At 39.7% G+C, this 27,733-nt stretch overlaps 2 protein-coding genes across 4 annotated transcripts in view; one reads left to right on the top strand and one right to left on the bottom strand.

Moving 5' to 3' along the window:
* LOC5569920 (cytochrome P450 4c3) overlaps window positions 1-14,845 on the top strand; it is a 35,408-nt gene extending 20,563 nt beyond the window's left edge. Inside the window, exons 2-5 of the mRNA XM_021840095.1 lie at window positions 4,029-4,144; window positions 13,091-13,370; window positions 13,427-13,496; window positions 13,560-14,845. Coding sequence (XP_021695787.1) covers window positions 4,029-4,144; window positions 13,091-13,370; window positions 13,427-13,496; window positions 13,560-14,505 — 1,412 coding nt within the window. The 3' untranslated portion in view covers window positions 14,506-14,845. The remainder of the gene's footprint in view (window positions 1-4,028; window positions 4,145-13,090; window positions 13,371-13,426; window positions 13,497-13,559) is intronic.
* Window positions 14,846-20,796: 5,951 nt separating this feature from the next.
* Window positions 20,797-27,733, bottom strand: part of LOC5569921 (cytoplasmic FMR1-interacting protein) — a 71,457-nt gene continuing 64,520 nt past the window's right edge. For all 3 annotated transcript variants that reach the window (XM_021840084.1, XM_021840093.1, XM_021840090.1), the window contains exon 8: window positions 20,797-21,104. In XM_021840084.1, coding sequence (XP_021695776.1) covers window positions 20,907-21,104 — 198 coding nt within the window. In that variant the 3' untranslated portion in view covers window positions 20,797-20,906. The remainder of the gene's footprint in view (window positions 21,105-27,733) is intronic.

Raw genomic sequence — 27,733 nt, 5'->3', positions numbered from 1 at the left:
GTATCGCATACATTGTAAGGGATATCAGAATTGTCCACAGTTTTCATCCAGTCCTCATGCATAGTCATCACTGGCCCACAATGGATGTGTTGTGAAATATTCAAGTGCCCAACAAGATCACCTGATTTGAACTTATTTAATCTATTAAGCCTTAGAAAACTCTTCTCCGCTTCTAATTGTACAAATTCGTACAACGGTAGCAAATGAAGAATAGCATCTAATGCTTTTGACGGAGTGCTTTGCATCGCTCCCGTTATAGCGATGGACACATGACGTTGTACTTTTGATAGTTTTGCTTGTGTTGTGGCCTCTTTTGTTTTTGGCCACCACACTAGCGAAGCATATGTTACTTTTTTTACTTTTTTTTTTACTATTCCAACTTACATGCAACATAGATTCATTTTCAAAACGTAATTTTGTGACAGCTTTTATGATTCGTCCACCTGTACACCAAAAATGCAATGAAACTAATGTATTTTGATAAATAACTTCAGTTCAATTAACCACTTGGCCAAAACCGGGCGCGCCAAAACCGGGCGCGGTAAATGGCTGGGCATGGCGTACCATTGGTACCAGAATGCAGGTACAGGAATAAAATAGACCCCTTTGTGCGGTCCTTAGCCTCTTGCCCAGCAACTCCTATCCCTACCTCCTCGTGGTACTGGCCGGGGTTCGAGTAACCTTGGGGAAGATCGGGTAACCAACCCCCGGTGGGAACTTTGGTCGTATGCTGACAGGGAAGGGGGGATTTGCTTTTGCAAACCTGGAGCGTCTGTACTCCACGTTAGGAGCGGCTCACAACAGCGTCTGTTCCCCATGTCAGGGGCGGCTGATCATCGTCCGAGTGCCAGAGAAGGACTCTAAGCTAAACTGCGCACTATGGCCCTCCGAACATTTAGGGGGAATGGTCCTCCGGAAATCTAGGGGGTTGGTGTCAGGCCCTGCAAGTCAACCGTAAAAACACATCAGCACAGGAACGTCAACGAGAGAATACGGACCGGAACAATCGGCAAAGACCACAGCGACGAAAATGGACTAGCGATTGGAAACTCGGTACGTGGAACTGCAAATCTCTCAACTTCATTGGAAGTACTCGCATACTCTCCGATGTACTGAAGACCCGCGGTTTAGACATCGTAGCGCTACAGGAGGTGTGCTGGACAGGAGCATTGGTGCGAACGTTTAGAGGTAATCATACCATCTACCAGAGCTGCGGCAACACACGCGAGCTGGGAACAGCTTTCATAGTGATGGGTGATATGCAAAGGCGCGTGATCGGGTGGTGGCCGATCAATGAACGAATGTGCAAGTTAAGAATCAAAGGCCGATTCTTTAACTTCAGCATAATCAACGTGCATAGCCCACACTCCAGAAGCACTGATGATGACAAGGACGCATTTTACGCGCAGCTCGAACGCGAGTACGACCGCTGCTCAAGCCACGACGTCAAGATCATCATAGGAGATTTGAACGCTCAGGTTGGCCAGGAGGAGGAGTTCAGACCGACGATTGGAAAGTTCAGCGCCCAACGGCTGACGAACGAGAACGGCCTACGACTGATAGATTTTGCCGCCTCCAAGAACATGGCCATTCGTAGCACCTATTTCCAGCACAGCCTCCCGTATCGGTACACCTGGAGATCACCTCAGCAGACAGAATCGCAAATCGACCACGTTTTGACCGATGGACGGCACTTCTCCGACATAACCGACGTCAGAACCTATCGTGGCGCCAACATTGACTCCGACCACTACCTGGTGATGGTGAAACTGCGCCCAAAACTATCCGTCATCAACAATGTACGGTACCGACGCCCGCCCCGGTACAATCTCGAGCGGCTGAAACAACCGGATGTCACCAATGCGTACGCGCAGTATCTTGAGGCAGCGTTGCCGGATGAGGGCGAGCTCGATAGGGCCCCTCTTGAGGACTGCTGGAGGACATTCAAAGCAGCGAAAACGATACGACGGATGGAGAATACGATGAGGTGCATTTTCTTTGCATTATTTCCAAAAACAGATCAAGATTTATCAAAATGTTATTGTACAATGCTAAAGCCGTTTTGAGAAAGAATTGTTTGGCATCGGTTTGTATCAGCATCATTCACTGCAATACTGGGAAAATTGCAGTTCTCACTGATCAATGCTTAATACGATGGATACTAGCACATCACCCTACCACCAAATATGATATAGGCGTGTAAAGGGCAAACACTCATTAATGTAGTGATTTTAGTGCTAAAATTGTATAGATTTCTGACAATGTAATTCTAAGATTAAAAAATGACCCAAAAGCGCAAAACGTTTATGTGAAAATTTTAAAACAATCCCTTAACCCTGACAGTAATGTTCTACCCACGCTACTCTATATCATCAAAAATTATTACTGAAGCTTTTGCAAAGCAAGCTCCAGAGCAAACAAATCAATTTTGAGCTTGTTTTGTTTGGAGTTCTGCATCAGTTTACTGAATTGTACTCCCACACACACTTAGGACAAATCACCGAAGTCGGTAATATATTTACCGAAATCGCAACAGCTGAGCGGTCGGTAACCGGTTCGGTAAATGAAAAGATTACCGAACGGTCCGTAATTTGCGATTGGGATGGAATCTGTCAAATTTACTGAACATTCGGTAATCGATTACCAAAAATCTGTAACTTAGTGTAGGATTTCTTCCTTCGCGAATAAATCAAATAAGATAAATAAGACCAGTGATATTTTCCCGGAAGGTTGTTTCTAACAAAGAAGAACAAACGTATATGATTATTCCACTACACTTTATTAACCGATTAGCTTGTAGAACATTATTATCACTTGGATTGGCAATTTTTGAGGACATGCCAGTGCTACCAAATTCAATCAAATGCAGAAAATGAAGCTGTAACGTGGCATCTTGGTGTAGGTAGTGCTGCTAAGAAGCAGCGGGTAAGTTGCAGGCGGACGTGAGCGTGGGCTGTAAAAGATTTCATATAGTATACACAATATGACCTTAACATTTTACTTTATTTAGCTTACCGTATGAAAACAACATCCACACTAAATCTTCATAATTAATGTTTTGCGAGTAGCTACATAAAACTATAAATCAAGCTCCACAGGTGAATACCGAAAGTTTTATTTTGACGTTTCGATTGGGCCAGATTACTGAGCTGTCGGTAGTCTAACTCATTGATTACCGAATTGCCAGTATATTATTTTACAGACTTCGGTAATGTCGTACATTTACAAAATGTTCGGTAAATTTTTACCCCAGCTTACCGAAATTCAGTAATTTTGTTAATGACGCACTGTCAAAAGCTGGCCATTTACCGATACAACAGTATTTTTATGAATTACAGATCGGTTTCGGTGATTTCGTTTACCGAACTCATAAAGTCTGTTTAAATGTGTATAGCTGGTGTTGGTGTACATTCTCGTGTGTAAAGCCTGCATCAGTTTAAATCACTTGGTAGACACTGCACCTTTTTCCAGGCTGAGATATATGCTGCTCTGTGTAGAGTACAATGAACACTTCAACAGCACGTATTTAGAAAGCTAGGCTGCTTTCAAATCTCTTGTAAAATGTCCACTTCAACTAACAATTCAGTACACAAAATTTAAAAAATGTGCGAAGTAAGATCAACTCATTGCCTTTTGAATGTGTCTTGAAGATTTTTAATAAGACGTGTAATCCCTGAGATATGGACAAAACATTGTTGTATGTTTTTAAACTTTTGCACGAGAGTGTATGGTGTTGGTAAAAATTCCCTAATTGATGAGGAACGTTCCTTTGGAGCCATCCTCCTGATACCTGAAGCCTGATATAATAGTTCCGCGATTTGATAATTACCAATGTGCTACAAATAATGACAAAGAAAATAACATCAATCAAAATTAAGGTATTAAAATTCACAATCGCTGTATTTGTGCAACGTAACATATGCGAAACTGTCGAATCACGCTGACCAAACCTATTACGACACAAAATTTCAATTTCAAATGACCTGCATCTGTCCTTCGTCCGTTTTTTTTTCTTCTCCATGTCCCAGAAATCTTCAACCGCATCATTTCGATTCGCAAGCTGTACGGACGTCAGCAAGGATTCAGCCGAGCGTGGAACGGCCCCATACCATACGTGATGATCTCCAAAGCCAGTGCAGTGGAGGTAAGTTTCAGTTTTGGGTGGCCATGTGAAGATGGTTCGATATCTTGAAGCAGACGTCAAGTGAATGTCCTCATTTGATGCTTCACCAAATATAAGATTAATTAAGATAATTAGATTAAGAGAATTTATATACATCAAGTAATAGTCGAATCTGGGCCTTTCTTAGCCGAGTGGTTAGAGTCCGCAGCTACAAAGCAAAGCCATGCTGAATGGGTCAGGGTTCGATTCCTGGTATATTCAGCATTTTTTCGTAATGAAAATTTCCTTGACTTCCATGGGCATAGAGTATCATCGTACCTGCCATACGAAAATGGCAACTTTGGCAAAGATAGCTCTCAGTTAATAACTGTGAAAATGCTCATTGAACGCTAAGCTAAGAAGCAGGCTCTGTCCCAGTAAGAACGGAATTGGAATAATAATAGAATATGTTGAATATTTTCAATACATGCGATAGTGTACTTTAGTTCAAGCGGCCATGATCTATTTCAATGTAAATACTGTTGCCATCAAGGCCGAGCAAAACGGTATAAAATAAAGTCAAAGTCAAAGATTGAGTGACGACGAAGACATTTTATTTAGAAAAAAAATCCTCATAAATTAAACCATCTCTCATTGGTTTCGTCTTCGAATGCAGAGCCTTTGAATGCAAAATACAAACACATTATTGATGATCGCATTTTGCAATCCCACCTGAGTAGGAAGGCACAGCTACAACATTAACAACTAAAAAAACTGGTTTTAAAAACACCTTGAATATTCAAACAGTTTCAAAACTTGTTTGTATCGTTAATAGTTTTGAACATCTGAACGATGTGCAGATGAGCGCTAAAACTAATCATAAAAACTATGACATTTTATAGCAATCTGAAATTAGATACATTTTTTCTCTGTAAAGAAAGAATCAACTCACATGGTTCAATATTTCGTTAATTTCGCGCATCACTCAGACAAAAATAAACTAGTAAGCATAAGCAATAATAGTAATATTTCAGTAGAAGCCGAGGAAGGCCCCAGTCGTAATTCATTTCTACATTACTTGCCAATCTTACTGGTTGAAATGCTATTTTTCACTGTCAAGATTTTTTTTAACCGATCTACCAACCTGAAGTAATGAACTTCACCTCTAAACGTATCGTCTCGTCGCCAAGCAATGATGCAGAATGTACAACTGAAAAGTTCAATTACCTCTGCAACGATCGTACGTATCGGTTCGGAGTTAAGCTCGCGTACTTTTTTTTTTTGTCGTCCCGAACCTACCTCAACTTGGCCGTAAAAATATTGTTTTTATGGTTTTCGGTTATTACCGCAATTGCTTGTCAACGAGTACCGTAGTGCTGCCACATTGCCGAAATCTGGTTTTCATTCAGTCTGTTTACTCACTCTTCGAAAGACCCGTTTTTTTTATTCGACAATTGAACGAACGGTGCACAGGCAATCGCGAGTAATTAAGAGGATAGTCACTTTTTTTTGTTGTTATGCGGGTAACCTGTCTCCAATGAACCATAATCTTGGGTTATTTTACAAGACTGATCGGATGAGATAAGTGGATCTTACTTCGTATGATACAAAACGACGTTGTTAATGTGTAAATCAAACAGAACAAAGCTACTTTGATACTGAACGCTATCCGCTTCGAAGAATAAACTCGATTGATGGTTCGATTACAGTGAGAGGATTACACAGATTACTCTTCCGCGCTAAGACATGTCTGATTTTTTGCAACAATAATCATTGTATAGGTTTGATTATCTGTAATGAGCCCAGAATGGGTTGACTGACTCACCAAAGCGATTGTTAATTTCGGCAGGGATTGTTTGGGATCATCTGGAGTAGAAATCCTATAAAGGATCACTAATCTGGAGTAACTTTTTCTGTATCCGTTGGACTTTAAGCTGGTAGATTTTTCTTCAGGGACAAGGTTGGCTTCCGGTTGATCTATTGATAAAGTGTTCTCGTTGATCTATTGATAAAGTGTTCACAGATTCGAATAGGGATCGGAAAATTGTCAGGTGGATGATCCTGGTAGTACCGCACATAGATCCAGTAGATTCCAAAATTTCAGCCGTTCGGGGTTCGAGATTCGAGAACATCAGCGCGAATAAATTTGCAGCTTAGTAAACTACATTAGCTTCAGAATTTTGAACAGAAGAGTGTCTAGGAGAAACGTGAATCGACTCGCACTGGAAGCTGGAAGAAGAAATACAAAGTCTTCGGATTAAACGATGTAGAGTTAGACAGCAAACCAAAAGAGATATACCAATATTCCCGCATCAACGAACATAAACATTCCACCAGCGCTTTCCAACCTTGGATTCGCTAGGCTGGTATTGCTGGTAATCACGCTCAACTCAAACCCAGCAACCTTTTAATAGCAATCAGCCTAATCTTCTCAAACTTGCTTTGATAGACCAAAGATCGACTGCATCCAGTGATCCAGTGCTCGTCCTGCGATAGGTTCGACAACAGTTCCAAACCAGAAACCGAAGATCCAACAAAACATGACATATTCAATAACATGGCAAGGAATATGGTTTTATGGACAAAAGGTCTAAAGACAAAACGTCGAAAGGACAAAAGGTCGAAAGACAAAAGGTCGAAAGGACAAAAGGTCGAAAATGATTTGCTTGGTGGGAAATTTTTCCTTCTTTGAAAATAAATTTTCGACCTTTTGTCCCTCCAGTTTTGTTCTTCGACCTTTTGTCCTTTCGACCTTTTGTCTTTCGACCTTCTGTCCTTTCGACCTTTTGTCTTTCGACCTTTTGTCATAGATTCACGCAGTGTACGACGTTGGGATGGTTCATCATGTGTACAGAACAATAGACGTATTTTCTATTGAAGTCACCAACAGAAACATCGATTGTGACAGCTCATTCATCTCTGGTAGTTAACTCAGAAATGTGTGTAGCACCAATTGCGTTATTAACGAGCACTCATGCGCGGGACATGGAGCGCGAGTTTGCCATTTCAAGTTTAAGGAAAGTAGCAAAAACTGGGTTCACAAGGTTACCTAGATAGAAGCTCCCTTTACGAAAGTAAGGTTCTTGAACTAGCGCCACTTGGACTATACCATTTTGCATGAGTCTGCAAAGATTCATCGTTGCTGACTGAAGATTGGTCTATCCTAACCGTAGCCACTACTCAAACTAGGCAGGATTAAGATTTTTGTAATCTCAGCACCTAAAAGACCAACAGCGAATCTATTGAATGTCGAAAAATGCAAAAAAACACAGAATACACTGTGTAAAATGCATAATGCGAAACCATATAGGGGCTGTCCATTTATTACGTAAGACATTTTTCGGCGTTTTTCAACCCAGACCAACCCCCCCCCCATCCCCCCATGGTAAGATTTTTCGTATGAAAATTAAAAATAAATTGTATGACGCGTAAGAAATTCTGTGTTGATTGATAAACATATTATATAACAAACAAATGCAAGTATTTATTGCATGTAAATGCCTTTAATTCATGTCTGAATGTGATTTTCAGATAAACAGTACTTAGTGCGGTGTGGCTGGATAAAATTTCCATGAAAATAGATCAACACCACCAAAACAATATTTAATTTTAATTAGTCAATTGCTGCCCAATTGCCACTGGCCTCTATCTCTATGAGTTGCTTGGAATGGATAAATTGTAAGAATATAGAAGGAAATTGAAAAAATATAGCTTTATATCTGAGAAATAAATTCCCTCTAATGAAGTGCGTTGGCTTATGGTTCACTCTGCCTGAACAAAATTACAGTTTTACGTGTCCTTCCAAACAAAATTTGTGATCTAAGATTACAAGGGATTGTTCAAATCACTCGATATTTTTATGGTAGAGAGGTTATGATTATTTAAGTTCTTTGGTGTAAGAAACTCAATCTGGAAAAAATGGCACTTGGTGCGGTTTAGCAGAACCCCGACCAAATTATAGACCAAATTCTGAATCTGAGAAAAAATCCGAGGTACATTCGATCTTCATAATCTGCTGGTTTAGACATAGCGTGTAGCACAGGAAGGGCACCATACTGCAGAGGACTGGTACTTCACAGGCTCCATTAGCGGTTAGGTTTTATTTAAACCCTCCTAATCATTCATTCCTAGTCACGGAACGCAAATAAGAACTTTAGATACTATTTGTTTGAAGAAAAAAATATATGAACCAAAACGAGACTATACATAAATCATGAATACAAAAAGAAACCTAACAGGAACCACGAAATGAGAGTTCGATTTCTAAGTTGAACAGACATTTCTATAAGATTATTTCTAAGACTTCTTTGGGATTCCTCGTAAAATTTCAAATACTTCTGCTCGTCTCATTGTAGATAGTCTCACCATCAAGAATTACTCCAAAGATCGGTTCAGACATTTTCCAATGAAGTCTCAAGTTCTCCAAAAAATACCCCATTCTCTAGGACTTCTTCCAACATTCCCGATTAGAACATCTTCAAAAATTCAAAATTTCTTCAGGAATTCCTTCATTTTTTTAATAATTGCTCATGGAAGTCATTAAAGATTTTCTCCAGTCGTTCTTATAGGGATGTCTCCAAGAAAATATCAAGAAAATTTTTCAGATTGTTTTGGAGGAAATTGTTAAAAAAAATCCACGAGGAATTCCGAAAGAAATGTAAGTACTAGAGTATCCTCTAATGAAACTTGTGTGAGTTATAAGTATGCCTTGATGAATTTCTACAAGGATCTCCTGAAAGAACTCCAAAAGTTTTGATAAAAAAAATCTTTAAATTTTCGTGATAAATTGCTAAGATAACTGAAAAATGTTATCCGCGAAGGATATTCTACAAGACATTTTGAAGAAATTCGTTGGTGCAATTCGGACAGAATCCCTATAAAAGTATTCATGAATTGTCGGAGCAATAACTGTAATATTAGGCAGAGTCTATATACATAGAGTTGCGCGAACAGACTTCGTCGAATGATTGTTCTTCTTCGTCTTCGAAAATAACTCCTATCTGTTTTGCTGGCCTGCTCCATAGGTAGACGGTTCGACAAAACGATAAGTAGGTTTGGTTTCACTAGTTGCGCAACTCTTAATTTATAGTATCTGGTACTAACTGGTGTGGAATCACGTGGAGCCTTGAATAAAGTTTTGATGGTTCCGTGGAAATTTTTTAAAATTCATTTGAAAAATTATTAGAGAAATGCTTAAACCGCAGCAATAATATTTTAGTGAAATGCTGGAGAAATGCCATGTAAGAGTTATGGAGGCACTTAATGAGGAATCCCAGGTAAAATTTATCGTGGAATTAATGGAGAAGTTCATAAAAGGGGATTTTTTTTATTATCGGACAGGTTTGGTTCTCCGATTTGTATGAAATTTTCACCAGAGGCTCGTGGATACATAAATGACCAAAAGTGAAATTCAAAAAAATATATAGTGGCCTATTTTCCCGGAAAACACTAGATGAATTTTCTCGATTTCTCTATATACCTCAAACTTTGAAAATTCATATCTCTTGAACTATGCATCGTAGAACAAAAGTTTCTTAGTGAAATCGAAAGGAAATTTATTAAAAACATTAGAAGGAAAACATTTCTCGTGAAATTTTTCACCATTGAGAAAATTGTCGGAAAAATAGCGGAAAAACTATCGTCTGTATCATGAAAAATTTTCGAAAAAATATTTTTTGTTTCATTAATCCATACTCTAACTTTCGTCAGATCAGTTTCTTATAATTTCGTTAGCGTTAGCGTTAGCATAGTTACGACGGTATACTTCGTGGATTGGATACTAGTCACATTTATGTTTCTTTTTGATAATCTCATTCAGACTGCTCTCAAGAACAAGGATGAGGAGTATTCCTTGATCCAATCTTAAACCAGAAGACCAAAACCATAAATATCGCTATTCCTGGCCACGCCCATCTTCACCGTAACTTGGGATAGGGGAAGGGAAGGTTGATGTAGCACTTACTTAATGAGAGGCCACCGACTCAGCGACACCCTCATAAGTGCTACGGAGGTGGGGATTGGGAGAGGAAAAAAAGTCAGTACCGTAATCCGGGGGCAAATTGATCACAGGGGTGAATTTGATCAAGTCGGTACCAAAAACATTTCCTTCCAAGGATGCTGAAGGTTTCATCGGCACAACAGATATTCCATGTTTTCTAGTTTATAGATGTCTTATGATGATTTTGAACTATTTGATTTTTATTAAGATCAGTTTTGCATAGAAATATTCACAGTTTTTGAAGGTGTAAGAAATACAGTTGGAAATGTCTATACCAAACAATCCACTGGTGCAATGCCTACATGTAAACTTTGAGTGTTTAAAATGATGTGTAAGCTTAAGTATAAACTACTGAACTTATTTTTGATATCATACAGCATAGCAAATATAGTTTTTTGCTCCTAAAATCGTTTAATCTCGAATAATGTACTAATTTCGAGGGAAATTGCCTACATTTAGGCGTATTGGGCAAATTTACAAAGTTTAATTTTGCAATAAACCGATCAAATACTCGAGTTATAAGAATTTTGACATTATTTTCAGATTCAGGAGACCCTAATTTAGTAGACAGGGAAATTTTTGATTCTAAAATCTGCTTTGCGATATGGTGATCAATTTCGCCCCAATGTGTCATTTTAATAATAAACTAATAGAGATCAATGGAGTACTGGTTTTGTCGAGATTTATTTGACAATATTTGAATTCTGAAGGATAACACAACAAAAAGTTGTAAAATTGTGATCAATTTGCCCCCGGTTTACGGTATTCGCTTTGAAAGCTAGCGATAGACCCATGGCATTTATTGTTTAAGCGTTTTGAATTTAATCTTTTGAATGCTGGCAATCAAAGAGAAGATATTTGTCGTATTTAAGATAAGGTACCGTGGGGCAAGTGGGTAATGGAATTCGCATAGTTGAGATTCTTCAAATTCTAGAGACTTTGAATTGAAACAAATGTGGTCGTGTATATTTTTTAGCATGACTCCCACCAAATATAAGCAGCATGCTGAAATTGATTTTTATGAAAAATTGAAGAAAAAAATACAGAAAAAGTTTTTGAAAAATGTCTCTTTACTTTTCACTTGCCCCAAAAGTGTGTTCTCTAATATTGCTTGAGTATAGTGTTTCTTGAATTATTAGCACGTTATGTTTTTCTATGATAATTACGAACCATGTTTACTTATGGCTACTTAAAGAGAAAACACAAATTCAATCTCTAATGATAAACTTTTCACTTGCCCCACCTGATAAGAAAATTGACGGTGTTTAAATTTAGTTATTTTTAGGTCTACGTCGAATTAATTCTAAAACTTTTTTCATTGCAGTTTGAAACTGTCACAGAGGACAACTAAGAAGTGGTACAGAAAATTATTTTCCGCAACTTTTTTCCACTAAAAAATTTAAAATAAGATTGTACGCCGCCAACTTGTTACGGAGTAACAGTTGACAGGTTAACAATTGTTCGCTCTATTATGCAATAATGGCTTAAAAGTCTCAGAAATCTCTTACCTATTCTAAAACTTTTTTCATTGCAGTTTGAAACTGTCACAGAGGACAACTAAGAAGTGGTACAGAAAATTATTTTCCGCAACTTTTTTCCACTAAAAAATTTAAAATAAGATTGTACGCCGCCAACTTGTTACGGAGTAACAGTTGACAGGTTAACAATTGTTCGCTCTATTATGCAATAATGGCTTAAAAGTCTCAGAAATCTCTTACCTATCGTAATGTTCTCAATGGCCTCAAAGGTTTACGCATGAGTTTAAAACGTTAATTCACATATTCAGTAAAATATATCAATTGTTTTCACTTACCCCATTTACCCACTTGCCCCGCGGTACCTTATAAGGTTAATAAGATTCCGCATAATACTCTCCGTTTTAAATGGTCATCGTGAAAATCGGAGGAAAATAATAGAAGACAACAATCGCTACGCGTAAGATCTACAAATCTAGTTTTTTTTTTAACTATTCGGAAATTGAACATTAGAAACAAAAAAAACGTATTCTACTTATTTTGAAGATATGGCAGCAATTCTTAAAAAATATATAAAAAAATAAATAAAACGCGCATCTTTATGTTTAAACTAAAAAAAACAAAAAAAAATGTGTAAATAGTGGTAAATTCAAAATATATTTCCTCCCACACGCGAACCATATGATTATCCCTTATCCCGAACCGACGACGCATATCACACAAAAAAAAAATCGTTCCCGCGACACTTATCAAGACTCAACTATCGCTAGCAATATTCTGATAATAATTTGGAACAAACTCACCGGATCTCCCAATTGGGTATAGCTGGTAAGATGACCAATCCATTTCCAACAGTGGTTCGTATTACCACGTACGCCAATCGTCAGGCTCAGGTAGCATTATTTCACTACCAAACCGAACGTCCCCACAGCACACCACAACACATTGTTTCTCCGGAAATCGATCTTCTCGTCCTTCAAAGCTTGAATTGCACCGATAACACCATTCACTACAAATCACACTCATGTAGAGAGCACTGGCCAAATTATTTCTTTTGAAAACTTTTACTACGCAAAAAAATGACAGCCGAATATTTTTTCACGTCCACTCGCGCTCACGTCCACTGCTGCGATCGGAGAATACAATTTATAATTTCGGTGTTCAAATTTTTTTCAAAATATAATATTGAAAAGAATGATGCTAAAATATTCCAAATTGACTGAAAGTTATAAATTTTAATTTGAATATTTACATTCAAGTGGCTAGCGCCGTCTCTAAATTTGAGATAGACCAAAACAAAATTTACAAACAAATCAAGAATTACCACTTATCCCATATTATTCAACAGGTTTTGGACCCTATAAACCTTCTTTGTATGAAATCTAAGTGCACATAACAGACCCAATACAAATCGGATGATCCATTCCAAAGTTATGCGCAGTCAAACGTTTGTCGACTTTATATATATGGATATATAAATTAACAACTTACCGTATACATTTTGTTCAATTCCAGCCCATTCTCGGCAGTCCGCGGCACATCGAAAAGAGTCACGACTACGAGTTCCTGAAACCCTGGCTCGGAACGGGCCTGCTCACCAGCCAGGGCAAAAAGTGGCACCCCCGGCGGAAGATCCTTACGCCGGCGTTCCACTTCAAAATCCTCGACGATTTCGTAGACATCTTCCAGGAGCAGAGTGCCGTGCTGGTCCAGCGCCTGCAGCGTGAGCTGGGCAACGAAGAAGGCTTCAACTGCTTCCCGTACGTGACCCTGTGCGCCCTGGATATCGTTTGTGGTAAGCTTGAAGTTTCCTAGAGAATGAGTGAAGCTAATGGGTGTTTTCCATTTCAGAAACTGCAATGGGTCGGCTTATCCATGCTCAGAAGAACTCCGACTCAGACTACGTTAAGGCTGTTTATCAGTAAGTTGTAGCGATATGATCTTAATCTTGATAGATAATTTATTATACCTTCTTCAATTGTAGAATCGGAAGCATCGTCCAGAACCGACAGCAGAAGATCTGGTTGCAGCCGGATTTCATCTTCAAGCGTACCGAAGACTACCGTAACCATCAGCGATGCCTATCGATCCTACATGAATTCTCCAACCGAGTGATCCGCGAACGCAAGGAAGAAATTCGGAAGCAGAAGCAATCCAACAATAATACGATCAACGGCAATGCCAATAATGCGGTCGAAGCAAATATCCTAGACGGTAACAACAACGCCGAAGAGTTCGGCCGTAAGAAGCGATTGGCGTTCTTGGATCTGTTGATCGAGGCATCGCAGGACGGAACCGTCCTCTCGAACGAGGACATTCGCGAAGAGGTGGATACGTTCATGTTCGAAGGTCACGACACAACTTCGGCAGCCATTTCGTGGATCTTGCTCCTACTGGGTGCGGAACCGGCGATCCAGGATCGTATCGTCGAGGAGATCGATCACATCATGGGCGGCGATCGGGATCGGTTCCCCACCATGAAGGAACTCAACGACATGAAGTACCTGGAGTGTTGCATCAAGGAAGGTCTCCGGCTGTACCCGAGTGTTCCGTTGATCGCGCGGAAACTGGTCGAGGATGTCCAAATCGAAGACTACACCATCCCTGCCGGAACGACAGCGATGATAGTGGTCTACCAGCTGCACCGCGACCCGGCCGTGTTCCCCAATCCGGATAAGTTCAATCCGGACAACTTCCTGCCGGAGAATTGCCGCGGACGGCATCCGTACGCGTACATCCCGTTCAGTGCCGGTCCTCGGAACTGTATCGGACAGAAGTTTGCAGTGCTGGAGGAAAAGTCCGTCATTTCGGCGGTGCTGCGAAAGTACCGCATAGAGGCGGTAGATCGGCGGGAAAATTTGACTCTGCTGGGAGAACTTATACTGCGGCCCAAGGATGGCTTACGGATAAAGATCAGTCGGCGAGAGTGAAACACAGCGATTAGGAGTATTGTTCTTTTTTTAATAATCATTAGCGATATATTTTTAATCCTTAGGCTTCATACGTTTTGTGTTTCTCATGACATGATTTTCGGTGTATAGATTTTGTATATTTTGGTTATGAATGATAATGATAATCTATGATGAAAGTGAAAGAGAGAGAGAGAAAGAGAATGGAAGGAAGAAAGCAGCCTCTTACGAGCCAGGGTGAAATGATTTTTGAACTACATATTGCTGCTACTTGTACCATAAAGATCGAAGTCAGTTAGATAACCAATCATCCAGTGGAATAATAGTCAGTCGAACTAATCTTAGAAGGTGTTATATGAAATGAGAATCAAGTTCTGTCCGAAGTCCTTATATTTGTTTTATTTATTCACTTGATGTTACACCTATTAGTTTGATGAAACCTCGTTAACGATGTTACGCCAATTTACTCGGTCAATGGCTGTGTCCCTCAAACTTCAGTTTGGCCCATGTTCTCTAGACCTCTTGCACCTGATCAAGCAACCTCGCTCGCTGTGCTCCACGCCTACTTGTACCAACCGGATTCGACGCGAACACCATCCTTGCAGGGTTGTTGTCCGGTAGTCATGCAACATGCCCTGCCCAACACACCCTTCCAGCTTTGGCCACCTTCTGTATACAGGGTTCGCCGTAGAGCCTGGCAAGCTCGTGATTAATTCTTCGCCGCCACACACCGTTCTCCTGCACACCGCCAAATATGGTCCTAAGCATCCTTCGTTCGAACAATCCAAGTGCTTGCAGGTTCTCTTCCAACATGTCCAAAGAGGACCACCACCGGTCTTATTAGCGTTTTGTACATGGTACATTTGATGATCTTCCTCGATCGTAGCTTCTACTGGAGCCCATAGAAGGCGTGACTTCCACTGATGATGCGTCTCCGTATTTCACAACTAACTTCAGTCGTTAACAAGGATTCGAGGTAGACGAACTCATTAACCATCTCGAAAGTATCCCCGTCTATCGTAACACTGCTCCTATGACGACATTTCTGAAGGATTTGCCGTACAGTGAAAATTTGGTGCGTCGTCGAGCGGCCGTTGACGAAACCAGCTTGCTAGCTTCCCATACACTCATTTACTATTGGTGATAGATAACGAAAGATAATCTGGGATATCACTTTGTAGGCGGCGTTTAGGACAGTAATTCAACGATAGTTTTCACGTTTCAATTTGTCGCCCTTTTTGTAGATGAGACATATAACGTCTTGCTTCCACTCCTCCGGTAGTTGATCTGTCTCCCAGATTTTGACTATCAGCTGATGCAGAACTTCCGCGTTTCTTAAGAACGGTACAGCAACTGTTTTGGCATTTTGGCATTCCACCTCTTCCAGACGTGGTCGATTTGCGATTCTATCTGCTGGGGTGACCTCCAGGTGTACCGATACGGGAGGCTTTGCTCGAAATAGGTGCTACGAATGGCCATATTCTTTGAGGCGGCGAAATCTATCAGTCGTAGGCCGTTCCCGATCGGCAGCTGGTGTGCGCTGAACTTTCCAATCGTCGGTCTGAACTCCTCCTCCTGGCCAGCCTGAGCGTTTAAATCTGTGAGCTTCGTGGCCGTGCGGTTAGTGTCACTTACACTTCGCCGCATCGAGTCAAGGAGTGTGGGTTCGATTTCCACTGCAGTCCGAAAAACTTTTCGTTAGGAACGTATTTCGACTGTGCCACTGGGCGTGGTGCCGTGACTTCTTCGGGTATGGCCATGTAGACATCTTCTTCAAGCTCACCGTACAGGAATGCGGTCTTCACATCGAGTTGGTGAACGTGCATCCTTCGGTGGGTTGCAACAGCAAGAACAGGTACGTATCGTGGCCAACTTCGATACGGTGGAATACATTATGTTGTAGTCGACTCCGGGCTTCTGCTGGAACCCCTTCGCTAATCAAACCAGCAGGACACTTCACCGGACGCCAAACCGTCGAATGGCACATTAGCAACATTTCAGACTTTATCTGTAGAATGGAACTGCAAGCCAGTGAATTTTTTCCAACCAGAAATTCTTTCAACTTGCGAGATAATAATTTCTTCTTCTCTTTGTCTGACAAGCGATAGGCGTTCGGCACGTAGCCGATCATCACAGCAGGCTTGCTTTTCGGGTCCAGTTTTTCTTTTTGCCGTGGACACTCAAGCAAATGCTTTATAGCCGAACACACGCAATTTGCTCACATCTTCCTTCTGAGTCTTCCAGCCTGACACCGCATTGGTTGGACTCCTGTTCGTCAAGTGTATCACCGCTAGAGCTGCTTATATCCACAGATTTTTAAGAACTTTGGCTTCAATCAGCATAAAACGCACTTTTTCCGGACAATCGTTCGGAAACCTCATTTTGCTGTGGAGTGTAGGCTGCGGTTGGCTCGACTTGTATCCCCTTGGAAACGTAGAATTCCCGCTGATCGTTGGAGCAATACTCGCGTACTTAGTCGACAGTCAACTTTGAAATAGAATGCCCCAGAACAGCACTAGCCATGGCCTCGTACTCTCGGCCTCGTACTCTGGAACACCTCGGACTTCTTGATGGAATATGCTCCTTCGAAGTGCGTGTAATCATCAATAAATGTGATGAAATACCGAGAATCATCCCAAGCCGCTGGTATAATTGGACCACACATATCGGAGTGCACTCGTTCTAGAGTTCTTGCAGCACAGACAATTTACCTGGCTCCTCGGGAATACCTGTTACCATATCATGCTTAGCAAGTGCTTGCAAATTCTTGCTCCTAAAATGGGCCAGTCGACAATGCCACAGATAACCGTTCACAGCTCCATACATGTTGGCCGCCACAGTATCGACGCGGATATCGTGCTCGTAAAAGTCTCCCCGCATAGGACATCTTGTAATCAGGTCACGACCGTGCTTCCGGATTGCTTCCTTTTTCGTGAATGTAACATCCAGATCCGCTTTTGCAATCTTCTTCACAGATAGCAGGTTCGCTCGCAGATCAGGTACGAAAAGGACATCCTTCAGGCTGCTAGAGTTACCTTCCTTCATGACACCTTGACCAGTTCGGTGAAACAGTGCTTGACATTCACAAGGTCATCTGAAGCGCCGAAATCCAGCTTGAAAGAAACCACTCCCTCGTCCTGCGTTTAGGAGTATCTTCCAGCCATGTAATGCAACCGCCTTACCACTCGAAGCAGCGTTATCTTCAGCGTGCCCATCCGTCTTCAATTCCATACGATATTCCTTGGCCTTGTGCCCCTTTTTTTGGCAGCGGTTGTACTTTCCGGTGAACTTACCAGGCTTTTTCTTTGATCCGTGATATGCTGCAGGTTTCACTTGGTAGGAATTCGCTACCCGGTCAGTTTTCTTGAGCTCCTCGGCAAGAAGTCGCTCGCGAATAACATCCAGCTTGAGATTTTCCTTACCTAGATTTTCCAGCGCCGTAACTAACGGATCGAACGACTCGAGAAGGGTAGCAAACAGCTGGGACACAATATCGTTTCCATCAAACTTCGCTCCAGCTAGCTTCAGTTGCCGGATCAACTCTTCGAAGGTTTTCAGGCGATCTTTAACACGGACGACCCTCCCACCATCCGCAGCTTCACAAGTTGCTTCCTAGCGAACGTTTGCGACGAGACGGGACGTTAGCGTGGACGATTTCAAGGCTCTTACAAATCTCCTTGGACGTCTGCTTGTCCCGCACCAGATCCAGCAGATCGTCATGGATGAATGAGATCAGCAGGTACGCCGCCTTACCGTCATCTTCCTGCACAGAGACGGCGCTGTTTTTCTCCGTACACCATTGACGGCATTGTTAAATCTCCGCATATCATTTTGTTCCATATTGATTTGCACCTCAGTAATCATATCTTCTTCACACTGCTTTTTCTTTCTGAGGTGAAATCTTTTCTCGGCTGCTCTAGCTTCCCTGTACCGCTCTCTATTCTACCGGGAACCATACACTAACATCCGGCTTCTGGCAACATTCTTCTCATTCGTCACATTCTGGCACTCCTCATCAAACCAACCATTTCTGGGTCGTCTATGAGCAGTACCTATCACCTCTCGCGCTGCTGTGCTCATCGCATCCTTGATAGACTCCCACAGATTGTTGAAGTTGTCGCCTACGTTGGTTTCCCTTATCCGCTCATCAAGCTTCCGGCGGTACTCGACTGCTACACCTTATGTTGATAAGTGCTGGATATTGAAACGCAACGGTCGCTGTGCTCTTGTGTTCCCACGGTAAACAACCGTGCACGAATTTTACTGACAACGAGATAGTGATCAGAGTCGATATTCGCACCTCTGGAGGTCCTGACATCGATGGCATCCGAGAAATGCCGGCCGTCCACCAAAACGTGGTGTATTTGGTTGCATCCAGGTGTGCTTTCGGATGTCTTTGCGACGATGAGGATATCTGATTGTTTTTCTGGAAGTTTAGTTATTTCAAACTCCCGTATTCGAAGAACATCTGTTATGTAAGCATGGCGGAAATTGTATCGTTAATTCGATCTCATTGGTACAAGACAGTCGATCCCACCAATGCTACTTTCAACCCCGAAACGGAAATAGTCTTTTGACGCAACGTTTGTAATACCTTACCGGTTCGAGAAAGTCCTTTATAAAGCATTCAAAATGCGATTTCGCTTCCGCTAATCTAATGCTAATCTTGCATTCGATATAATTTGTAAGAAGATTAAAGCAAATATATTCATCTCTGTAGACCATGCGCTTGTTCTACTAGATACAATTAGCTTTCGTTCGCTTAGCTTAGCTTAGCTTAGACTGACTACACATATCAATGGTTGCTATTCCGTGATTGACCGGAGTCAGTGAAAATGCACAAAGAATCAACTAGAAGATCGGCTGGGATTGGCCATAATCTTCTTCAGTGTGCATAATTCAGTGCCTCTATTTATACATGGTCAATAACGGCGCCGGCCACGTCCTTGCAGTCAGGTGGGATTGGGGGAAGGAATGTTAGTGTGTAACCTTTGCTATTTGGAGACCGTGTTTGCCTCTGCATCTCCACAAAGGTTACTGGGAGGGATGTTTGTTAATGGGAAGGATCGTTGGGTCACAGGATTCACTTTGATAAGCGATTAGACCATGATAAATAATTATTGGTGAGATATAAACATGCTTATATGTAAATATTATTTTTTCATTTGATATGAACAATATCTATGTAGAGAAAAATTATGCCGACACTTGACGTGACGAACCTTTCAAAGTTTGTTGAATAAAGTGAACCTTTCGCAAGTCTACACTCGTAGTGTCGAACCATTCAAAGTTTTTTTTTTAATTACAAAAATAAAGGTAAAAGAAAAAGGTGTTTTGAAAAAAAAAATTAGACATTAATAATTTATGAATCAGAATTTATGTCGACACTCACAGTGACGAACCTTTCATAGTTTGTTGAAAAATCATATTTACGTCTCACCGTTGTAACGATTAAAGGTGCAGTCATACATATTTTATAGATTAGAAATAGTAGCATGAAACGAGCTCACCAATTGATCCGTCATCCTTGAGCAGCAACAATCCACTTTCAGCTTCACTCATTTGATCGGCTATATAAAAGCACTCAGAGAAAATAGGCGCACGACCCGAGAGGGAAAACAACTGACGACTGCTCGGGCTTTCTTGCTGCACTGTCCAGGAGCAAGTGTCAACTTCGAAAGATCAAAAAGAACTAATCGAACGCGCCACTTTTTCACTTTACCCGACCGATCGCGCGACATGTTTGATCCTGCCCTCATCGCCGGCCCCCGTAGGAGCAAGCGTCAAGGTCGAAGGATCAAACATAACTAAACGATCACGCCACTTTTTCACTTTCACTCGACCGACGCGCGACATGTTTGATCCTGCTTTCATCGCCGGCCCCCATAGGAGCAAGCGTCAAGGTCGAAGGATCAAACATAACTAAACGATCACGCCACTTTTTCACTTTCACTCGACCGACGCGCGTCATGTTTGATCCTGCCCTCATCGCCGGCCCCCGTAGGAGCAAGCGTCAAGGTCGAAGGATCAAACACAACTAAACGATCACGCCACTTTTTCACTTTCACTCGACCGACGCGCGACATGTTTGATCCTGCCCTCATCGCCGGCCCCCGTAGGAGCAAGCGTCAAGGTCGAAGGATCAAACATAACTCTAGATACAATTAGCTTTCGTTCGCTACAAAAACTTTAAACGCAATCGGTTACACGCCTAACATGAATTGCAATATGAAAATAAATATTCGTATAAAATAAAAACTAAAACGTAATAAACGCAAAAAATTTCGTCGTAATAAAAAAAATGCCTACAACTTTTCGCATTAGACTCGATTTTCATTGGATTGGAGCTTAGTCATTTAGCTTACTGGAATATACGTGGTACTACTACTACTACTACCTAGCTGGGAACGAATCGCGGATGCTTACTGCGCCCGCAGTTTGTTCGGGTCGTGGTAGTGCGACGGGACGACCGTCGGATGCGGCGGCGGCGGGAAACACCGCACGTGCTCCACATTGGAACCCTCCAGGTCGTTGCTCTTCAGATACTTGTTCAGGATCGCAAAGATTTGCGAGTTGAGCACCTGGAAGCGCCGGATCCGGTCGACCATGCGTTTCAAGTTCTGCGGGAAAGAGTTGACGATAGTTAGGTAAGGATTTTTGAACGAGTTCATCAAGAGGCGATGGGTAGTTTTTGTTGAAACAAGGCCGTCATCGGCACATATCGTTAGAAATACTGTTTTAGTCATTGTTCGCTAGAATATACTACAACTACAAGAGAAGCATTATGGTACACGCAAATTGGTGCATCCTGCGTTAGCCAGCAAGCTAAATGGTTCGCAAAATGCTCACTTTTTGATGAATCTTATGCAGCCTACAGACGCTCAGACGGTTGGACCAATAGGCCTATTCACATGACGTCTCAAATCAGCTGATCGGGAAGCACTTTGACAGTTCTTCTATTAAAATGACAGGCTCGTGTTAGCACCGGTCCTCCACCGATGTAAACAAATGCATAGACGGATCTGTCACATGAAAAGGCCTACAGGGTGGCCACCGAATTTCGATTTTGAAATTCCCGCTATTTTCCCGGTTTTCCCGGTATATTTTACTTAATTTTCCCGGTTTTTAATCCATTCTTTCCAACGACTTTAATAGACTTTTTATATATCGTTTCTATGAAATGTACTGCAATATTTTTTTTTAAAACGGTTCAAAAATTTTTACTTATTTGTTCTTAGTAATTTGATTGTTTATCAATAGTTTCACTATTGGAACAATAAGTTAACTATTAGATTGTTTCAATCTATATAGAATCTTATCCTGAAAACTATGACATGGTATAGTATTCATCTGAATCGATTTGTCACGTGTTCGTCGAAAATCAATGAAGCCCTGAAGCTATCTATCATGGGAAAGAGATGGTTAATTGTGCTATTAAAACAGATCCTATTCTTGACACGACAGGAGTTTAATTTGAATGCTATTTGAACCATATTTACCAACAGCCCTTTAAGCCAAATTTAAAATTTTCAACTTCAAGTTTGAGGATCTAGAGAACCTGACAACCGTTCGCGTTGAATATTTGATGGATCTGGTGATGATAAAACGATCAAAATTTCAGCTCAGAGCTCTGTTGAGAACCAAATAGACTCGTGCTCTTGAAATTTCATTGTTTGGCTTTGGTATATAATCACCTTAAGCGCATCTTTATGCTGAATTTTAGATAATATGGCCGACAAAAGCCCCAGTTATCTAAGTAAATCATCAAGATGCCCAAGTAGTTCTTTAACGTAATGTAAATTATTTCAATTCTTAAACCTTTAAATTTTCTTCTCTAAAGCAAATAAGTTCAAGGTATGGATGAAACAAATCCGCACATGTAGAAGCACTTACATAGGGCTCACTCACAATTTTAATAACACCGAAAATTATCATTTTTGACATCCATTCACTCTCTCGTAATGCTTTTTGTATGAATATTCTACACATTTTATATGCGCTGTAACAGCTTGATCGTTATTAAAATCGTGAATGCGACCTTATTCAAAACTTTTGTCGACTAGATAACAAGTAACATATTAAAAACTTTTATAAATAAAGGCTCGTTTTCCAGATTAGTTGTGGTATCCAACAATTACAGAAGAGTGCTAACCAATCTACAATAAGTAATTAAACTTTGATACAAAACGTCAAGTGAAAAAAAATAGAGAAAAGTTCAAAAAATATTAGCACTGACAGTGCGAGAACAAAAATTAAAAAAAATATTTTGAAACGTGGCTTATAAAAGAGTGAAGCAGTTTTAAGAAATATGATGTAGCATAGTAGAAATCAAATAATTAATGTTTGAAATTATTTCGAAATTGTAGATGCCATGAGAACGTCATTAAACATAACTACTTTCTATAATTTATTTTGGAGGTAATTTTGTAGATTACAGCTTGAAGATGTTCGTTCAAAACGATTTTCCCGGTGATCTTCTCAAATTCCCGGTTTTTCCCGTCTTTTTCCCGGTGGAATCAAATTCCCGTCTTTTTCCCGCTTTTCCCGTTTTTCCCGGTTCGGTGGCCACCCTGGGCCTATATTGACTCCGCTTGGTTGAACCGATTTATGTTGATAAAACCTTTTCACCGTCTGTCAGAGTTCGTTGCAGCAACACTATATATTAATTTTGAATGATCTCGGCAAGTCTAGTGAATATGTGATCCGAATATATATTTTATATGTGGCTGTAGAGGAAATATGTATATGATTTTTGGGCAATAATAGTAGTAAGGAAGGGCAGAACTTTGAAACTTTATTAATTCGCACGCAGTATTCCGTAAAAACACTAAAATTATGAGTTGTAGGGGAAGTGGTGGTAAAATGAACAGGGGAGGTAAAATGAACACCGTGCCTTTTACCGAGAAAAAACAAATTTCGATGATTTTTTATCACGCACGGACGATCTAGAGCATAAATCTGAGTGTTCGAGTTGATACGTAGGTCAATTGAAGTGAAAATATCAACGAAAACTAAGATTTAAGAAAACCACGTTTGAAAATTAGAACTGACGTAACTCTCAGCTCGAAAGACTTGAGGTTTTTCAGTGAGGTGAATATCGTTGATATGATGTCAAATCTGATACCTTTAGAAATATTTTTGAATGGGTTACAATCATTAACGGATGTGTTTTCGGTGGGGCAATGAAAATTTTCAGAAATATTTGCTTTGCTCACGTTTCTTGCATGGTGTTCGTTTTGCCACCAACCGCTGTTCATTTTACCCACATAGTGCAGGTAAAATGAACATTTGCATCGCTTCTTGATAGCGATGAAAATATGTGAAAATTTAGCTATTTTAGTCTGAATGCATGTTGCTGCTATAGATAACATCCCTATTTTTGATGTTGTGCGATAGAAGTATACAAACTTCCCGTTTTTTCTATCAGAAACAAGATTATTTCCTTAAGATGTTCATTTTACCACCCCTTCCCCTATCTGTCAGGAAACAATTCTGAACAGTAATCGATATGGGAATGCACAATGGTCCAGATAGCAAGTTTAGGCGGACATGAACTTTTCGACGTCATTTTGTGGTTTTAGAGTACAGCAATACCTCGATATAACGTAACCTCGATATAACGTAACCTCTTTATAACGTAACTCGATATAACGTAATTTTTACCTCGATATAACGTAACTTTTTTTTGACCCCATTTATTATTACAATTTTTATTAAAAACATGGTTTATGAACTGCTTTAAACATTTTTCAAGATTCAAACACCAACCAATACTAAATCAAAGCAATTTAAGCGTTTACCATCACTGAATATAGTCATAAATCGATATCGAAATTTCTCGACGGATTCTGAGGATGCCTCCAGATATTCCGCTAATAATTGCTCCATGGGCTTATCTTAAACTCTCCTGGTATTCATGTATAAAGCTTATAACCTATTCTTAAAATAATTCCGACATGGATATTCCAGAAATCCCACAAGTTAACCTTCATGATATTCATGTGTAATTTCTCCAGGATACAAAGTGGATTCAACTATGAATTCCTCAAACAATTCCACATATGATACCTTATATTTTTCCGCAGTCTAGAAATTTATAAATTATTTTTTCATTTGTGGAATTTACGGCTAAGCAGTCTTGGAATGATTCAAACGAGTTTTGTTTCAACCCAACGTTTCGAATGGTTTGTGATCCCCGTGTCGAAACGTTGGGTTGAAACAAAACTCGTTTGAATCATTCCAAGACTGCTTAGCCGTAAATTCCACAATTAAAATTTACAGTCGATTGCTCCACAAAATTATATTTTCATGAATTCTTCCAGCGGCCCTTTTAAAGAACAATCCAGTTATAATGCTCTACAAATTATTTAAAAAACCGTACATGTATTCGTCCAAAAACCTGAAGAACAATTTTCTTGGCATTTCTCCACCAATTTTATTATGATTTTCTGCAGAAATTTTACAAATATTTATGCAGAAACCATTCTATATTCTACTTTAGGTTCTTCAAGGATTCTATGTGAAATGAAATCTTTTATTGAATTTCATTGATTTCATCACGAATTTCGAAAGATTCCAATGATTCTTTTTCATTTGGTTCTTCAAGTAATTCTTGAAGACGATAAGTCTAGAAATTTTTCTATGCATAGTTTTTATTACAAAAATATATTCAGGGATTTCAAAAACTGAGCATCCTCCTCCTGAGATCCCCCAGAAATTTCTCCTAAAATACTACCGAAAATTCCACAACGTATTCGTTCAGGAACTTTTGCTTGAAAAAATACTCGAAGATAGTCCTTGATTTTGATAGTGATTTCTTCATGGATTCTTTTAAAAAAAAACATTTTTCAAAGAATTCTTGGGTCATTCATTCTTAAATTCTGTCCATAAATTACAAAAAGATTTGCTTTGGGAGTTTTACCACGAGTTCTTCATAACAAAATTCTTGAAATTCCATAACTGCTTGCTAGAAATGTTCATGGTTTGCTCAACATTAACATTTTTAAAGATTTCTGAAAGATCTCATCTATGAATTTCTTTTATAGTTTCTCCAAGGATTCCTTAAATGTTTTTTCCTGAATACATTTCATTAGGGATTACTGCAATAAAAAGGTAAAAGCAAAAAATAAAACAAAAAGAAAAATATAAAAAATATATACGGAAAAATAAGTTAAAAACATATGTGAGATAAACTGAAAATGCCTACTAGTTCAATAATAACGGTGTTAGGCCCATTTTCTCACCAAACAATACATGATGTACGAAATTCAGAAAAAAAAATTTTGCTTCGATATAACGTAACCTCGATATAACGTAATGAAAATAAAAATCGAGTTACGTTATATCGAGGTATTACTGTATAGGTTGCTTCCCAGAAGTGTCTCGAAATTAGTTGTACTACAATTCGTACGAAAGGGATTTTTTTCTGCACTAATCGCAATAGTGTCGTATACGCCAACTTTTTTATGTTAATAGATAGCAAGTTGGTATGTTCAGCAAAGTTGTAGCAAATACAAAAAACTTTGTAGAACAAACTTTTTCTCTATCTCTTATACTTTCTGAGATAATTGACTTTTTATATGAATAAAAAATGAAGAAAATCATTTCTTCACTCATAAGTCATTTATTTACAAATTTTAGCAGCCTACTATGGTCTACAAAGTTTTTGGTACTGCTTTATTCTACATGTTTGGTGAATATACCACAGTTGTATTTCATCTTGTTTTCTTATTGTCTTCTTCTTCTTCCTGACGTAACGTCCCAAAAAAGATTTTAATTTAAAATCATGGCGTATTAAAAGTCATGAATGGTAATATGTTGCAAGAGTTGAGAGGCATTCAATTTATTTATCTTGAGTCTTTGATTTATGTATAGCAGTAATTATTACTAAGTCGTATTGAAATCAGTCATAGTAACCATGTCAAAAAAATAATGTGTTTAATTGCAAATCACCCGTCATTGAAAATAGTCTTAAAAATATATATAAACATAATATATTCACCAAATTTCACTCAAATACTCTTTAAGGGGTGTAGAGCCACGGTGTGACAGGTAAGTTCATTTTCAAGTGCATCTTTGCGAGTTATTTGGCCTGTAATACGGCATGATTTTAAATTAATATCTCCTACAATAAGAAAACCAGAAGAAACACAACTGTGGTATATTCACCAAAGTTGTAGAATATAATAGTACTAAAAACTTTGTAGAACATAGTAGGCTGCTAAAAGTAAATAAATGACTTATGAGGGAAAAAATGATTTTCTTCATTTTTTTATACCGTGATGCTACCATATTTCGCGCACGCGCCTAATTTCGCTCACTGTCATTTTATTCATATTTGTTGAAACATATTGGACTACATAATCGCATGCTATGTAACCATGGCTGAAGTAGAGTCATTCAAAGTACTATTTTATTTTTTTTTTTTATTTTATTGATGTACAAGGGGGTCAGGGGCCAAGTCTCCAGCATAAGTTTAAAAACTCACACCTTCCATAATACACCGGGGGTTTTGGAGTTTGGGAAGTAGGCAACGCAACATCTTTGACCAGAAGGTTCTTTAAGTTTTGCTTTTACTCTAGACTTCCCCTACACGTATGAATGATGCAAGGTCGAAAGAACATGAATCAGTCATACATATAACGGTAGTGAAGTGTTTTGCCTAAGGATATGTGAAAGGAGGGATTTTGTGTGGTGTTTTGTAAATCGCTCTGTGGAACAAATTTGTTATTAGTTAAATAATAAGTTCATTTGATTTACCTTTCAATTAGTATTCAATGATTACAGAAACTTTATACTTAACAAAGGCGTGGAGTGCAGCAAGCTAGGTGGGCGGATCAAGTACGTATCGATTTGGCGAGCTTGGGGCAGAACCGAGGATGAAGAGATGCGACTGCCAACCGACGTTTTCTCGGCCATTACGCTGCCATGATAAGAGATGCCTTTCCTCTTCGATGAATTATTCCTCGAAGCGGGTTAGATATGAAAACAAGGATAAAGAGAGAAGGAATGTTAGTGATTATTACATGCTTTATGGCAGTATTGGCGTACATTGAAGTCATACAAAATTCGCTCTTTGGATTCCCACGATAACAATCCCTGAAACTAATGATAAACAACAAAAAATTAATCCAACAGAGCGAGAACCTTGATGTTTCAATGTATGACAATCCAGCTTTATTGCATGTGAGAAGTTCTTGGTGATATTCTCACAACGGCCATTCAGAATGGTTCGACGGATGTAGATAAA

Source organism: Aedes aegypti, chromosome 1 (genome assembly GCF_002204515.2).
Source record: "Aedes aegypti strain LVP_AGWG chromosome 1, AaegL5.0 Primary Assembly, whole genome shotgun sequence".
Classification (NCBI taxonomy): domain Eukaryota; kingdom Metazoa; phylum Arthropoda; class Insecta; order Diptera; family Culicidae; genus Aedes; species Aedes aegypti.
The sequence above is the reverse complement of the archived record's forward strand: the minus strand, read 5'-3'. Positions and strand labels throughout refer to the sequence as shown.